At 43.0% G+C, this 14692-nt stretch overlaps 1 protein-coding gene across 6 annotated transcripts in view; it reads right to left on the reverse strand.

The window, feature by feature from the left end:
• Positions 1 to 14692, reverse strand: part of UNK (unk zinc finger) — a 44321-nt gene that overhangs the window by 16874 nt on the left and 12755 nt on the right. For all 6 annotated transcript variants that reach the window (XM_054221213.1, XM_054221216.1, XM_054221215.1 and 3 more), the window contains exons 2-8: positions 8771 to 8980; positions 6941 to 7117; positions 6372 to 6502; positions 6106 to 6241; positions 4421 to 4538; positions 3337 to 3421; positions 1299 to 1441 (exon numbers count right to left, since the gene is read on the reverse strand). In XM_054221213.1, the coding sequence (XP_054077188.1) occupies positions 1299 to 1441; positions 3337 to 3421; positions 4421 to 4538; positions 6106 to 6241; positions 6372 to 6502; positions 6941 to 7117; positions 8771 to 8980 (1000 nt within the window). The remainder of the gene's footprint in view (positions 1 to 1298; positions 1442 to 3336; positions 3422 to 4420; positions 4539 to 6105; positions 6242 to 6371; positions 6503 to 6940; positions 7118 to 8770; positions 8981 to 14692) is intronic.

A 14692-nucleotide genomic window follows, 5' to 3' on the forward strand; every position in this document is an offset into this window, starting at 1 on the left:
TACAAATACAAAACAGAACAGGCCACGTGAGGCTGGCTGCTAGAGGGACCTTTTTCTCTGATTAATTCATCATGTAAAATGATCACCAGCAAAGCCATATTTGTTTGCAAGCTACATGCAGATGCCCTGTGGAGTGATGAAGTCACAGAAAGACATGTGTTGCCGTTTGGCACGTGTCCAAGGATTAGTAAAGACTGTTTAAAAGACTCGAGCTTGAGATAAAAAAAGACCTAAACAGTCTACTAAGGGGAAGATATCTCCCATTTCATCGCAGTTTTCAGAGAATTTAGATGATACATCCCTAAGATGAAGGGGGTTTGGCTTTTATGGCTTTACACAGCGAGAGAAAATATTACGTCCAGACTTTTCAAGATCTGTTTGGAACTCTAGCTGCAATCAAATTCAGGAGAACTATGAACTGTTAGGTTGGCTCTGGCACTAATAAAATCAAACTATCAGCTTCTCTTTTCAAGGAGGGGGAATAAGAGAAAAGAGAGGTCCTAAATGAGTTCACCTCTTTCTGACCAGTTTCAAATGAGTTAAAAATCATGTCATTTTACCTTCTCAAAACCTCAACCAACCATTTGAAAAGGTTACACACCTTATCACCAGTAGTGCAAACAGGAAAGACTTAACAAACAACAAAAAAATCGCAGCAAAAATGAAGTGATCTAGCATTCCACGGGCTTCTTCTCTGTCTGTGTGTATCTGTTCAGCATTTAAAGATCTCCCTTCTCGTATGTACAACTAAAATAAAGTACTATCAACAACCATAGTTATTACTTAAAAATATTACAGAGCTTAGCTATCTCCAGAAGTAGGAGAGGGAAGGAATCAAGGATATCCTATAATGCAACACACAATATGCGCAGGTTAAGCCTCTGAGATTACAAATGTAAACAAACTCGATTGTGGTTATGTACTTTAGACGTTATTGGCTCACAGCCTTCAATTAGAGTACTTGGAAACTAAGCCCAATATGTACCTCCAGACAGGAAGGAGTTGGACTTCATGTGCGGATGTATTCCACTTTCCTGAAAGTACATCAACAAACTCTGCACAGAAAGGAAGGCTTAGAAATTTTATAGGTGAGAGGACAATACTGAAGCCACTGAATTGTATGTTCCAAACAAACAGATCCCTCTAAAAACTGTGGAGCTGAGATCCAAAAGAAAAATGCGATATCCTTTGGGCTTTTGGATTCTTAAGATTTCTCTTCTTGGGAAAGAGAAGTACAGAGACTCAGAGAAACCCAGATTTATAAAATATGGACAAAGCTTCCCCAGAGTGCTACATACATTGCTAAGGTCTGGGGCATGTGGACTGGAAGGGCTGACCGGAACAGAATCACCAGCCGCTGACGGCATGTACATCACAGGGCCTGTCTGTGTCGGGCTAGACACAGTCGAGGACTGCTGTAAATCTTCATTGAGCGCAGGCTCTGGAAGAAATGAAAGCACATGGAACGTTACTCAAAGCTGTACATTTGCAATGGAGCTGAAGATGTTTAAGAACAAGAATACCCAGACATTCTTGAAAGAAGAAATATTCCACAAGCATCTACTTACAAGCATAGAAGCTAGGAGAAATCCTATCTAGCAAATGGCTACTACTTATCTAATATTCCTTTACATTATTACTGTCATCACTTGTCCACCTTGCTGCTCTTTAGTCCATTAAAGCTGGTCCAAAATTATCTTCCCTGCATGAATTGTGTTATTCATTCAGCTGTCTTGAAAGAAGCACTTTCTTCGTTGATGGGTGCATTATAATTAGCTGAGGGAGATAAGTTTCCATCTGCACTCAGTACAAAACATTACCCAAAAAAAAGTAATGTACGTATAAAGGCATCCACAAAAAGAAAGTGCCACTGGTTTGGAAGGTAAAGTAGACGTGCTGTAGACTCGTAATATTTACATATAACACTACTCAGCATCCTTACAAAAACTATATAACTGACACTATGCCTGTATCACGGTATCTTTAAGCTACTGGTTTCAACGCATTTCTTGCTAACAATCAGCAAAACTCATGCTAAGAGCAGATATAATAAATGGACATCTATTATTTTAATTGAATTGGGCCCTCAGTGTTCACTTTGCTAAGAAAGTACTAAAAGATACAATTCCGTAAGACAGCACAAGAAATCACCAGGTTGGAATGACTTAGGTGCCGCAGAATGGCCAGTTTATCTGGCTTTAAAGTAGTATAGTATCAAGTGCAGTAATTTTGGTAGGAATGCGGCATATCCTAAACAAAAATACTATGTTATACACAAGGGAGTTTGAAATCTTGATAAAGAAACAGTGTTTAGCATTCTCTCTTAAGCTTCCCAGATCATACTGTGGAGTTGCACTACTGTCTTTTGGGCCTTTATAGCCCACAGCTCTGGCTATAATTGCTGCTTGGCAACAAGGGTGCCTATAAAAGGAACTGCATAACCTGGAGGGAATTTACTCTCACCGTTCCTTGACAAAGGCAGCAATTACTAATTCCACCATTTACAAAGGATAATCAAATAACAAAGAGATTTGCTCAAAGCCACATAGTGAGTCAGTATCGGAGCCAAGCTATTGACTTCTGAGTAACCTGCTCTAATTGCTGCAAATTCAAGAGAGTGAGACTGGAGTGCAGAAACTCAGCAGGAGCCATAGGATCAGGAGCTAACCATTTTTCTATGGATCTTAGTACCCACCTGAATACAGAACTCCCACAACCAAAACAGCATCACTGGTTTACAGATGATCAAAGTGAGGATTGAAATAATGCCCTATAAATCAGGGAGCTATTGAGAAAAGAGGATTTGAGGAAAAGCAGACCAAAAAAAGCTGCATATTTTTCTTCTCCAGACTGACTTAAAGATTTAAACTCTAAGTAAAACTTCATAAATAGTAAAATAGTATTTAATTTTTAAAACGGATCAATACATTATCTATAATTAGCAATTTTATGCTCAGCTTTTTAAAATACAACGCTTTGCAACTTAGCTAGGTACAATTCATCCATGCACAGAAGGGAAGCAGCTCTCTCTGTTCCAGTCCTCCCAAAGTGACATAGAGAGAACTGAGCGAGTGAGAGGGAACACAGGGAGGTGCTTCGAGAGACAGTGCAGTGGGAGCTAAGGGCTGAGCCCTACAGACTCCTACTGCCTTCAGCTCTGCCAACACCTCCCACACTAGCACGGTTTTATAGGAATTAGCAAAGGTAATACTTTCTTTTTGAAAATCCTTCACAGAAGCTCTAGTTTAATGGCCCTATATTTTAAACTATCTATTTTGGCCAGAAGCTCTCTATAGCTCAAATATCCAGGAAAGACAAGAGAAGCAGCCCACGTACGTTCTACATGTGCAAAGGCACAGAAGGGTCCTCGGGGACAGCTGCCAGACTGCTGCATATCATTGCACTTGGTGGATTTGTAGATCTAAGGATGGGGAAAAAAAAAAAAAAACAAAACAAAAAAACCAGACATGAACAGGAAAAAAACAGTGACCGGCAGCTCAGGTACAAAAGTACTACAGAGAGACTCGACAGCAAGGTAGGAACATAGATAAAAGGCGCAAAGGCCAGCAGAGTTCAGGGTGACCATTTCAGTGCTTTGCTTCAAAGAACAGAAAACCCACTATAGTTAGGGAAACACCGGAATATGCCCATCGCAGCTAAGCTCACCCAAAGATCATCCCATCACACATCAGCTCACCCAAAGGTCACCACATTTGCCATAAAGTGCCTCAGTCTCACTGGAAGCTCCATGGATATTGCAAATGGTAAAAGGTAGGAAACGGCTGACAGATGAGAGGACAGAAAGCTACAGCCACACATTTGCAAGGAAAATAACAAACCGTTGACAATGACTGTAGGAAATGGATTATTCCCCTTCCCCCCAGTTTGACAGGCGGTGACAATGGTTACTTTGCCGATACAGGCCCAACAAAGCTTTTCAACACTGTAACATGAAGCAGACTAGGACAAGGTCTTAATTACACTTTTTGTAAGGATATCGGAATGCTCTGGGCACGCTCACAACTAAGAGCTTGGTGGTTTTTAGCACCAGTTCATGGGATTCTACGGTTTAGGGTGATCATCATCAACCAAGATTTTTTCCTCAAGGAAACAGGAGCTGTATGCTCACCTGTAAACCCACATCATGCTTTCAAAAGGACACCCATACATGAGACCACTCTTACACTTGAGTTTTCCCCTACTTTTCTTACCTCCTCCCATGTGGCCTACCTAACGAAAAGGTCCCCCTGTCAAGCAGCTGAATTTCAGCTTACTTTCAACATGCAGTTTCTCTGTATCCCAGGACCACGCTGCAAGCAGCCCACATACTCTCCCAGCTGGCACACTAATTTACTTCATAAGATTGGAATGCTTTTGCTTTTCTAGTCAGCTACCAAACTGAGTGAGCAGGTAACTGTACCTCTGGATGGAACTGCTGTTCTGTGCGAGTGTGGCAGTATTGGCATGAGTCTCCATTTTCACACTTACTGGGATCTCCCCACTCATCTCCATGTTTCACACTGGGACATGGTGAAGATCTGTGTAAATAAGGTAGCAGGAGAAATGCATCAGACCCATAAATGTGCTTTGAAGTTTGCTTCCTCGATCGAGAGGTAGGTTTGGCTGTCCGCCTTCAGCTGTACAATCTGTTTGGCCGGCTGCCACTTCCCCAGCCCCCACCCTGCTGCTATTGCACCTTCTTCCCCCTCTTCCAATTTCCCAATGAAAGAAACAGGGCTTAGCTCTCCACCTGAAACCAAATACAACCTGAACCAACATAACTTAACAATATTAGCAGCTGATGTGATTAGTGTCAGAGATGCTGGGTCTGGTTTCTGTTTTGGAACTGTACATTCATAGAAAGCTAATAAGTTAATTGGCTAATCCTAAAACACATAATACCCTTACAGTGGTATGTTTCCAGGGTTATAGTATGGCCATGTGGAAAAGAGGCTGAGTCAGGTCACTGGGGAAAAGGCAAGTCCATTTTCTCTCTCCCAGCCAGGAACGGTTCTTTTTCCCCAGGTCTGAATTTTTGCCGTGACCTACTTCCCCTGCTCTTTATGCTCTTAACCATTCCCTCAAACAACAGCAGAGGGAAGCAGATAGCAGCTGCAGACGCTTGCATGAAAGGCAGCCACATCAGCTGGGGGTGGGGAAAACAACACAGAAATGAGTGGAGATCAGGAGGGGAGAAGCTTTCACCTCTTCCCTTCCCAAAGGGCCCAGGCAGGGGCAGAAAGCACATGGCTGCTGCCTGAAGACTGGCTTAGTGTTTCTCTTTCTCCTGAGACGTTGAGATTAATGTTCCTTTGATTTTTATTTATTTAATTTTTTTTAATATGGGATTTCAGTGCCGATTCCAAAATTTCTGTGAATGTCAGGGGTGGGGAAGGGAAGTGAGAACATCCATGGTATTTTCTCTCCTGGCTTTCTGGTCTGCTCTTATGTTTTCCAAAAAAGAACTAAGGAAAAGCCCCACTGAGACCACAACAAAAGCTCTGTTGTGTTGGAGGAAATGAGGGCCTATAACTTAGATGAAATGCATTCAGGGAGACGCAGCATGCTGAAAAATCCAGAGACAGCTGAGTGACGAGAACACCCTGGTGCCTCAAAAGCACGGTCTTCAGCAGTTGGTTAGGAATGCATGTCCAGCTACAGTACTGGTCACACTGTGCCTCACGATCCCCATCACCAGGCACACACAACAAGCAGCTTGATGATTCTGAATCCTTTACCATGAAAACACTGCTGTGCCAGTTTGTTTCTAGATGGGGATTAAAACTTTCTTTGCTTTTTCCTGCACTGCTTTCTAAAGCAGGAGTTTACATGGTAAGCGGAAGCCAGACACAGGGTCTGTATGCCATAAAACCAGAGTTGTAACATAATTTAGCAAGAGCCAGTTGTTAGGAGACATAGCAAAACTCCTTATTTAATGAGTTATCCTGTCTCCTAAGCAGAAGTAACAGTCCATCACATCTGTGTGACACACCTTGGAGACACACCAAAAACCTACCTAGTGGACAAAATCCTAGATCCTTCATTACAGACTTCTACTGCACCTCAGCACTCAGCTGGGAAATAGAATATCCAGGACTACGGTACCTGTATTTGTGTTTTCTTGGGCTTCTTCTTCTGTCTTTGCTATTGTGGTAGTAGGGACAGGCATAACCCTGGCGACAGAGACGAGGGGGTTTCTTACATTGTTCTGTCTTGTAATTTCCCAACACGTACGTTGTATCTGCAAAAGAAGCAACCAGTTAGTGACAGATGACCATGATCTGCATTTACTATAGAGAAGTTTTTGACAGGAGCGTGCACTTCACAAATACCAGACTTCCCCAGCCCCACAGACCCTAAGTGACACTCACCTTGCCACCTCGGCTCCTCACTGAGTATTTTCTCTATCATAGCATGGCTAGCAGCGACTGCAGACTGACCCTCTATGCCACCTTCTGATGTAGTCTGACCATTCTGCAAAGCCTCCATCGCCTGAAGCTCCCTTCATGGACAGAGTTAAATGAACATACAGACTGAGCAGGTGAAGAGACAGATAAATGTGTGTAAAAACTGACATAGTGGAGCATAGTAACAATTCCTAAGTAAGTGCATTTTATTCACGCATTTTTTGTCAGAACACCTTCAGTCGAACAGCAACTGCAATTCATGTTCTCCACTCCCTGGGAATTCCAGATGCACTATTTGGAACGCCCCCCTTAGACTCCAAACCACAGCACAACTGGTTTAAAGTGTGCGCCCCTCCTCCATTTTGCATATCATCCCTGGAGATTTTATAGATTTGCCTTCTTGGGAAGGGATATACCACCATCACTCCAACACTAAGCGTTTCACACTGAAGCAGTACTGTCCTTCAAACAGCTGACTTTTCATTTAGGTACAGAAATCACCCTTTTCATACAGGGCCTCAACCTCTACCAACCTGATGTCGTACACCGGAGAGCGTAGATCATGGGGCCCGTGAGCGAACGCGCAGTGGACTCCATTCTTTGTGCAGTTTCCCTTGGAGTCTGTCTCATGAATGCAGATTCCAGTTTTGTAGTAGCGCAAGTGATACCTCCTCTCTGTGTCTCCAGTAGTTCTGTGCAAGAAGGGGCACCTGAGGTACAGAAGGAGTGGAAGAACAGCCAAAGTTTAGTCACACAGCTGACGGACTCGACACTACCAGAAGACATACTGCCATCACAGGATGCTGCAAGTTGACAACACCTTTGCTAACTCTGCTTTCTCTTACGCTGTGCCTTCCAAAGCTCCACAGAACCCCTAAACCTGTCACTACAGAGTATATAATAGTCTCCCTCCCAAAAAGACAAATGGATTATTAAGCCAGCAGCAGCTTATATTATTCTAGTCTAGTGACTGCCAGGGATCTGGAAAAGAGCAAGGACACTGTCAAGGCATTCTGATATACTAGCCATGATTGAAGGGACATCACATGGCACATACCATTTCCTCAGCAGCCCATCTAGACTTCAGGCTGTTACTGTTTCCTGCTGATGTACTCCTACAGGGCTGCGACAGTCTATCTATAGCCAGATGCATCCTTTATGCAGAGCACGGGACAAGAAAGGAGAATTACAACACTACTATTTTAATTTATGTTTTGTTTCCCCTCTTAGGCAGAAAAAGAACAATCTGCACTGAGAAATAAAAAAGAACAAGATGGAGTAGGTAAAGTTTAGACATGGCAGCATCAAGCTAGAAATACAAATCAGCTGGGTTCCGAGACAGCAACAGTTTTCGTTCACTGAGTTTGAGCCAGATATGAACCAGTGATCTAGAACCCAAAGACCTCAAATATCCCACTTCCAGTCCCTTCCAGTTCTCTTTTAACACGGAAGAAAGTATTGAAACTGAGGCTTCAGGCTGGGTGATTATTCCATTCTGCTGTAATCACAAGATCTTTACTTGACTGGGTAAAAAAAAAAAAAAAAAAAAGTTGTTTTCCCGATAAATAGCATTTTTCTTTGTGTTTATACTGGCACCATGAAAGGGAACTGAAATTCCATCTTTCTATAGCATATCTATATAAAGCACTCCTTATGTTTGACCACAGTTTGGCTACACTATTTATTCTTCCATATCTGTCACGTGGCTGAAGTTCTGTTACTGGGTTAACCCTTTAATTGATGGAGCCTGCCACATCCATCTCTGCTCCAGTTAAACATACTGCAATCGTGTGGGAAGAAGTCCCAATAAAACAAACTCTTTGTTATGTTGCCTTATTCTGGGTACCTGCCATTTCCCTACTGGCTTCTTAAAAGTTCAGCAAGACAAAATACACTGGCAAGTAACCAGTATGATTTAGAAAGCTGCGGACAGATAATTCAGGGGGTAGACTAGAGGACAGAGTCTCCTCTTTCAGCAATCTGTTAAAAACGAAGCTACCTTGCTAGTAACTAAGACCTATTATTTGACAGTCAGGGACTTCTGGGAACAGAGTCTTTCCCAGTCCATTCATCAGTGAGCTGTTTTTCCCACCTCAACTTTGCTGAAGATGCCAAGGCTCATGAGGACAGTGAACAACGCAAGAGCTGAATTCCCATCTAAGTCACCCTTAGCATCATCTCTGCTGCAGGCCTGGAGCACATGGGCTGCTATTACAGATTTTTACATCTGTTCTCATGTTATGTATGTTACAAAGCTGCTTTACTGCTGACTTGCCTCATCTCTACAAGAACTGGCTGGAATCATCACCTGGACCGATCCCAAAAGCCTAATGCCTGAAAAGCAGGGTGCAGCCTTTACTTACTCATCTCCTTCTGGGCAGATTCCTGTGGTCTCGTCATACTTGGTACAGTAAATGTCAGGGCTGTAGTTAAATGTACCATCCCGGCGGCGGATAGATCTGCGACGACGCTGGTTGACAAAGTGCCAGTGGAAGCAAGTGTAGGGCCGGTGCTGAGTGCACTTGTGCTGCACGAAAAGGGGACACTGCTCCGTGCGGAACTCCTTCAGGTAGCTGCAGGGGGAAATCCAACAGGAGATTAGGACTGGGATGCTGGTCAGAGGCAATATCCAATCACCCCGCAGAGCCCAGGCCAACCCGATCCGCATCCACCACCAACCTGCCTGCTATCCTTCCCACACCCTCCCCTGGAACCTGCTGGTTGTCTGTAACGGGAAGGTATCAGTTACCAGGCCACAAACATCAATGCTAACAATAGCTGAAACCACTTTCTATTGTGCCTTTCGGAATCATTTTGGAGAAAAGAGGCTTTTCATGACATTAGAAAATAGTTTGTGAGAAACTCCGAAGTACCTTTTTATCCATTCTATCTCTAAATCTGAGATCTATCTGGGCAAAAGGAGAAAATATGTTCATTTTAAAAAAAAAAAAAAAAAAAAAAACAAAAAACAAACCACCAAATACACTTCCTTGTAGCCATGTCTGAAGCTTCAAGTTACTGAGAGAGATTTTTAAAGGCTCCTTCATGCCTTGTCCTCCTGGTTTAACTTGGCTTCTTCAGTACACAGTCAACTATGAAATTAAAATTAATCAATTTCTCTTGCAATCTTGTGAATTCAGGACTCAGTCTTGAAAAGTGGGATAACTATCCTCAAATTCCTGCATGTTTATGTTGCTTTAATTTTAATATGTAATTCTCTGAAAGTACGTGTCTTCTTTTATCCCGAGAACTAAAGAAGGCACAAGCTTTTATTTGTGACACTAATAACAGTCTCTAAACCCAGATTGTAGAGGATTACAAAATGGTTTAGATCAACATAATGATCTAACTGTGATCTGTGTGTAGGTGCTTACAAAATCCACACTGCCCGAAACCCAGTAGCTGCCCTGTATTTATAGGGAACATACGAACAGTTCGAGTAGCTCAGACCCGAATCCCACTGGGTTGGGTCTCAGAGACACCTCCAAGAACATCCCAGCCAGCCCAGAGCAAGCAGCTGTGGGGAACTGCCTCCCACAAGTCACATTCCGGTCTCTTGTGTTTAAAAGTCAGTTTAAACAGCGAGTAACAAAATTTGTCGGTCAAACTCAAAGTGCAACAGGATGATCTAACAACAGGTATGGGCTCCTTTTAAACTGCATACGTATACTCCAGGCAACAAAACAGAGTATAGGAATTTGTCAAGTATTCATTCCCATATCAGACGATCTTTCTATCACGTTTCTAAATAAATGGAAAGATGTCTAATGCCCAAAGACGCATTTACAGATAATATCATGCAAGATTCATTCTGAAAGCAACATCTGTAAATAAAGCCTCCTTTCCTTTTTGCCCCTGGCTGAAGAGAAAGCCTCAGGAAAATGCACAAATTCAACCAAAGTGGTTTTATTTGTTTGCTACGAAGAGAGAATATCACTGGCAAGAGCTTTCCTACTTTGGATTTTGCAAGCATGAAAGGATAAAAGCTCTTCCTCCTCTTCAGCCTCCAAATACGTGAGACTTGCAGGTTCCACTGCTCCTGCTTGGCGAACGCTCGGGGCTGGAGAGGCTCCGCAGCCGCTGTGAGCCCTTTGCAACCCCAGCCCATCTGTCCCCTGCAATCCAGCGTGGCCAGAACAGTATCTGCATTGGGGCCCATGGCTTAAGATCAGAAAAACCGGAGCCAGCTGCAGAAACTGGTCTGTTTGGAGTAGGTGAGGGCTAACAAATCACTCTGATCCTTTTCGCTTTTAAAAAGCCGACTCCATTCAAATGGAGATCCCTGCTCCAGCCACAGCAGCAATGCCTCTGAAAACTGAATGCCGCAGTAAAATTAATCCATTCTTGAAAAGCTTTCTAAGCTGTTGGACCAAGTCACGTTTTACAACTGTGAATTCCACAGATTATTTTATCTTATCAACACACTAATAAGACCTAGAACAAAAGTGACTATAACATTTAGGTTAGAAAGTGAATTAAGTAAACTTAAGCAGCACGATACTTAAGTCTGCTGTCCAGAGATACTACGCAGTCACCAACCAGACCCTTCCACCCATAACGTCTCCACGTACACCTCAGAGACATGAGGTTTATATTACTCCCATTTTACACAGGGAGAAACTGCAAAACAGCTGGCTACATGCCCTGGCCAGTATCATACAACAATCGGAGCCGGCGATAGAAACCAAGAGCATCGAAACTCTTCCATCTTCACTGAAATGAATCCTGGGCTTAATTTGAAGAACAGCATCCCGAACCACTTCCATGCTCTGGAAACGAAGGGGAGATATATCAGGCCTACACAACCTGGGTATCAAGCCCAGCACTCCAGACTTATAGTGATAGGTGTGTATGAAATGCTGTTAAAAAAAACCCTAAAATTTAACAACTGCACTATCAACCAAGCTGAAACAGCTTCCCTTTAGCAGGAGAGTTTAAAAACGTACACACTGACTAGGGATTTTGGTCTCTGGAGTGTCAATTGTTGCTGTAGAGCATTTGAAAATTAATTGCATTTCATGATTGGCTAAATTCCCCGGAGAAACATTTATTATAATGTAAATGAGAGATAATTACATAAGTAAATGGTTCACCTGAAAAGTGTTTAACACCTAACTTGCTTCATCAGAAACTCATTCTTTAATGCTGTCTATTAAATAAATGATCTCTCACTCTTAATTTCAAAGCAAGTCCTGCAAACAGGTACCAGTGAGCTCCGCACGACACATGAACTGTGCATGATCACCTCTGCAACAGACCTGTCAGAGGGAAAGGAGAGTTGTCACATTAACTCAGTCATTTCAAGCCTTTCAATCACTGCTTTGGGTTTTTCTTTTTTTCAAGCCACTACAGCGTTTTAAATCACTCTCCTCCACAATAGCCCGAATGGTAAATTGCTTTATAGCCCTTTATTTTCTTGATCCATGAAGCGATTTTTGGCTCCTCTGGGAGAACATGTACCACTCAACCAGCCACTTTGTATTAAAATATATGAAAGGCATCTAAACCACATGTGTTTTGGGAACATAGAAAGGATACACAGACCACACTACCGCAATGTGATGGCTCACAAAGCGGAAAGCTATTAATATTTCAGTAGCCTTTTTGCAAAGGCTCTAAACAGAAACGCAGAAAACACTGTCATGACAGATTCTTCTGGTGTCAATGGTCTCTATACGTTTTTTTCTTTTTCCCCAGAACAGCTGAGAAAAGGAATTTTTGAACGACCCTTGAAACTGAAAACATGTTGATAACTGGTACATATTTCACAGCGTGTCAGCCAAACACTGTGCCTGTACAGGAAGAGGAAATCCAGCAATGATAACTTACATTTCTCAACTCCTCTCTAAAGATCTCAGGAAACGCTACAGTCCCCACATGAGGGACAGAAGAATTATTACCCCCATTTTATATAGGGGTTACTTTTATATTTATTAAAAAAAAAAAGTTAAACTACTTAGTTTGTGTTGGTCTGCTTTACATGCATTTTCTTTTGTATTTGTGTATATGTCATATTTTCAAACCCATACAATTTTTTTTAAAAGTGCAAAGCACGTAGCACGGTCTTCTTCTGATACTACATTAACATCAACAGCAACACCCGCATTCCTGGAGGAAATGTTATCATTTATGAGTTCTACTAAACAAAGACAAATGCAATTCTAAACAAATAGGACAAGACCGGACAGAACAATGCAGAGCAAAGTCCCCGGGCTGAACTGAACTTGCTGCTGAACAGGATGGACGCTACTGGAAATGAAAGCTTTTCACTAGGAAGACGAGAGGTTCTTAGACTTAAGCTTTGGGAACTCCAAGGGACTGACAGCAGCAACAAAGAATTAGAAAAAACCCAATGCTACTTCACTGAAGTTCCACTTCCTCTGGGGTGGGCTGCGGGAAGGGGCAGTAATTACTGTCCGCAAGAATTTACGCTAGCGCGGGCACTGCTAGCTGCCTTTAATTGCCAGTAGCAGCTCGACTCCCCAGGGCAGGGCAGCAAGTGTTTACATCTGCAACTAGTCATTGCAGCTAGTTCCCCCTCTGCCCTGGAGGAATCAGCCGCAAACTGCTTTGGGAGCTGCAGGAAAAAAAGATGAGCGGGGTAGGGGGGAAAAAAGAAAAAAAAAAAATTGTATTTCCAAACACCACCACCAAAAATAATCAAACCTAAAAAGGAGGAGTTAAAAAAAAAAAAAAGAGAGAGAGAAGCCAAGAAGAAACTCTAACCTAGAAGCTTCGTTTTTAAACTCAACAATTGCAGCCTTGTCCTGGTCAATTCATTGCCCACTGCTGCAGAGATTTCTTACTTTGCTGCAGCTCTACTGGTTTGGCTCTGTTCACACCCGGTGCACTCACGCAGCTCAGCACGGGAGGATACCTGCAGCCATAGCCTGTTCCAGGGCTGCAAACTTCCTGCCAAACTTGACATAAGTCATACATGCAGTGGCGTGAGCTCAATTCAGGAAAATGTGCCGGTAATGCACGAAGACAGCTGAGCTCTAAATTCCTCATTAAAAGCCTTACCCAAAGCTCCCTGAAATCACTGGGAGACGCACACTGACGCCAAGAGAGAAGTCTCTGCTTTGTAACAGAGGAATCAGGAAGACTGGGGGGGTGGAAACAATACCAAACTCTTGTTGCTCTCATAACACAAGGCCGGGCCCTCCTTTGCATCCGACACCCCCTGCGCTATTTGAAATCTTAACGTAGGCCCCAAGACGAGCTCCTTTCCTTCCTTGCTCCTCCCAGTCAATCCCCTTTCTGCAAAAACTCCTTTCGGGCCCAAAGAGAACGTGGAGGCTCATAAACAGGATCTGAATCTTCTGCAGCAGTACGGCATCAGAGAGAAAACCATTAGATAATTGTTTGGCTAATCCCGACTAAGTCACTGTCTGTAAATGTAGGACAATAGTGAGATCTAACACCACTCTCATCTAGATTTCACATGTATGTGGGTGTGTGTTTACACCCATGAAACTATGCTACAGCACCCGTAGTAAAGTGCCCGCGTTAAGTGATTGGTACCAGCACTGTTTATCTGGGGTTAGAGCAGTGTGAACTACGGACACCTTTTACACCAGTGGGCAAGTGCACGCTCAAAGCACTGCCCACTGTCAGAGGGGCTCCAGCCCTGCAGCTGCTCCTTGGTCACGAGAAAGCTAACTCAAGAGAAGGCAGCTCAGGGCATGTTCAGACAGCAGAGGCTCTGGTCACTTCTGTAAAGTCCAGCCTTTGATTTATTATTAGCACTAATATTAGGAATTACTAGGTCAGGGCTGTATAAAGATTCTTAGTATTAGCCACCATCCAAGAGAGCCCACAGAGACAAATCTAACCAAGAAAGCTACAAATAAAGTGTTTGTGTTTGTTTTGTTTTGTTGTTAAACGAAGGCTTAAGTTCCTGATAAGACTTCAGATATCAGGAAAAAAAATGCTCTGCTGCCACTACCATTTATTTTAGTCCTGTCTGCCTTCTCTCAGCAGAGGATCATGCCGGCAAGGATATTTCATCGGCACAAGAGCACACAGGAATACAGGGGACTTTTGCATCTGTCATGTCCTGCTGTTTCAGACAAGACTGCACGAGGCCATAGACTTCTGTGTGAGGTTTCAGGTAGTCCCAGTTCACCTCACTTGTAGACAGACATCCTTCCTGAATATTGCAGCCTGAATGACAGAGGTCACTGCTCTCAGCTGCTCATCAGCTCCCATTGGCACCAATCTGTCCAGACAGCACGCTGGAGAAAGTTTTTCTAATTTAGTTTAGGTGAGAGAAAAAAGTAAAA

The sequence above is a fragment of the Rissa tridactyla genome, chromosome 15, assembly GCF_028500815.1.
Source record: "Rissa tridactyla isolate bRisTri1 chromosome 15, bRisTri1.patW.cur.20221130, whole genome shotgun sequence".
Taxonomy (NCBI): Eukaryota; Metazoa; Chordata; class Aves; order Charadriiformes; family Laridae; genus Rissa; species Rissa tridactyla.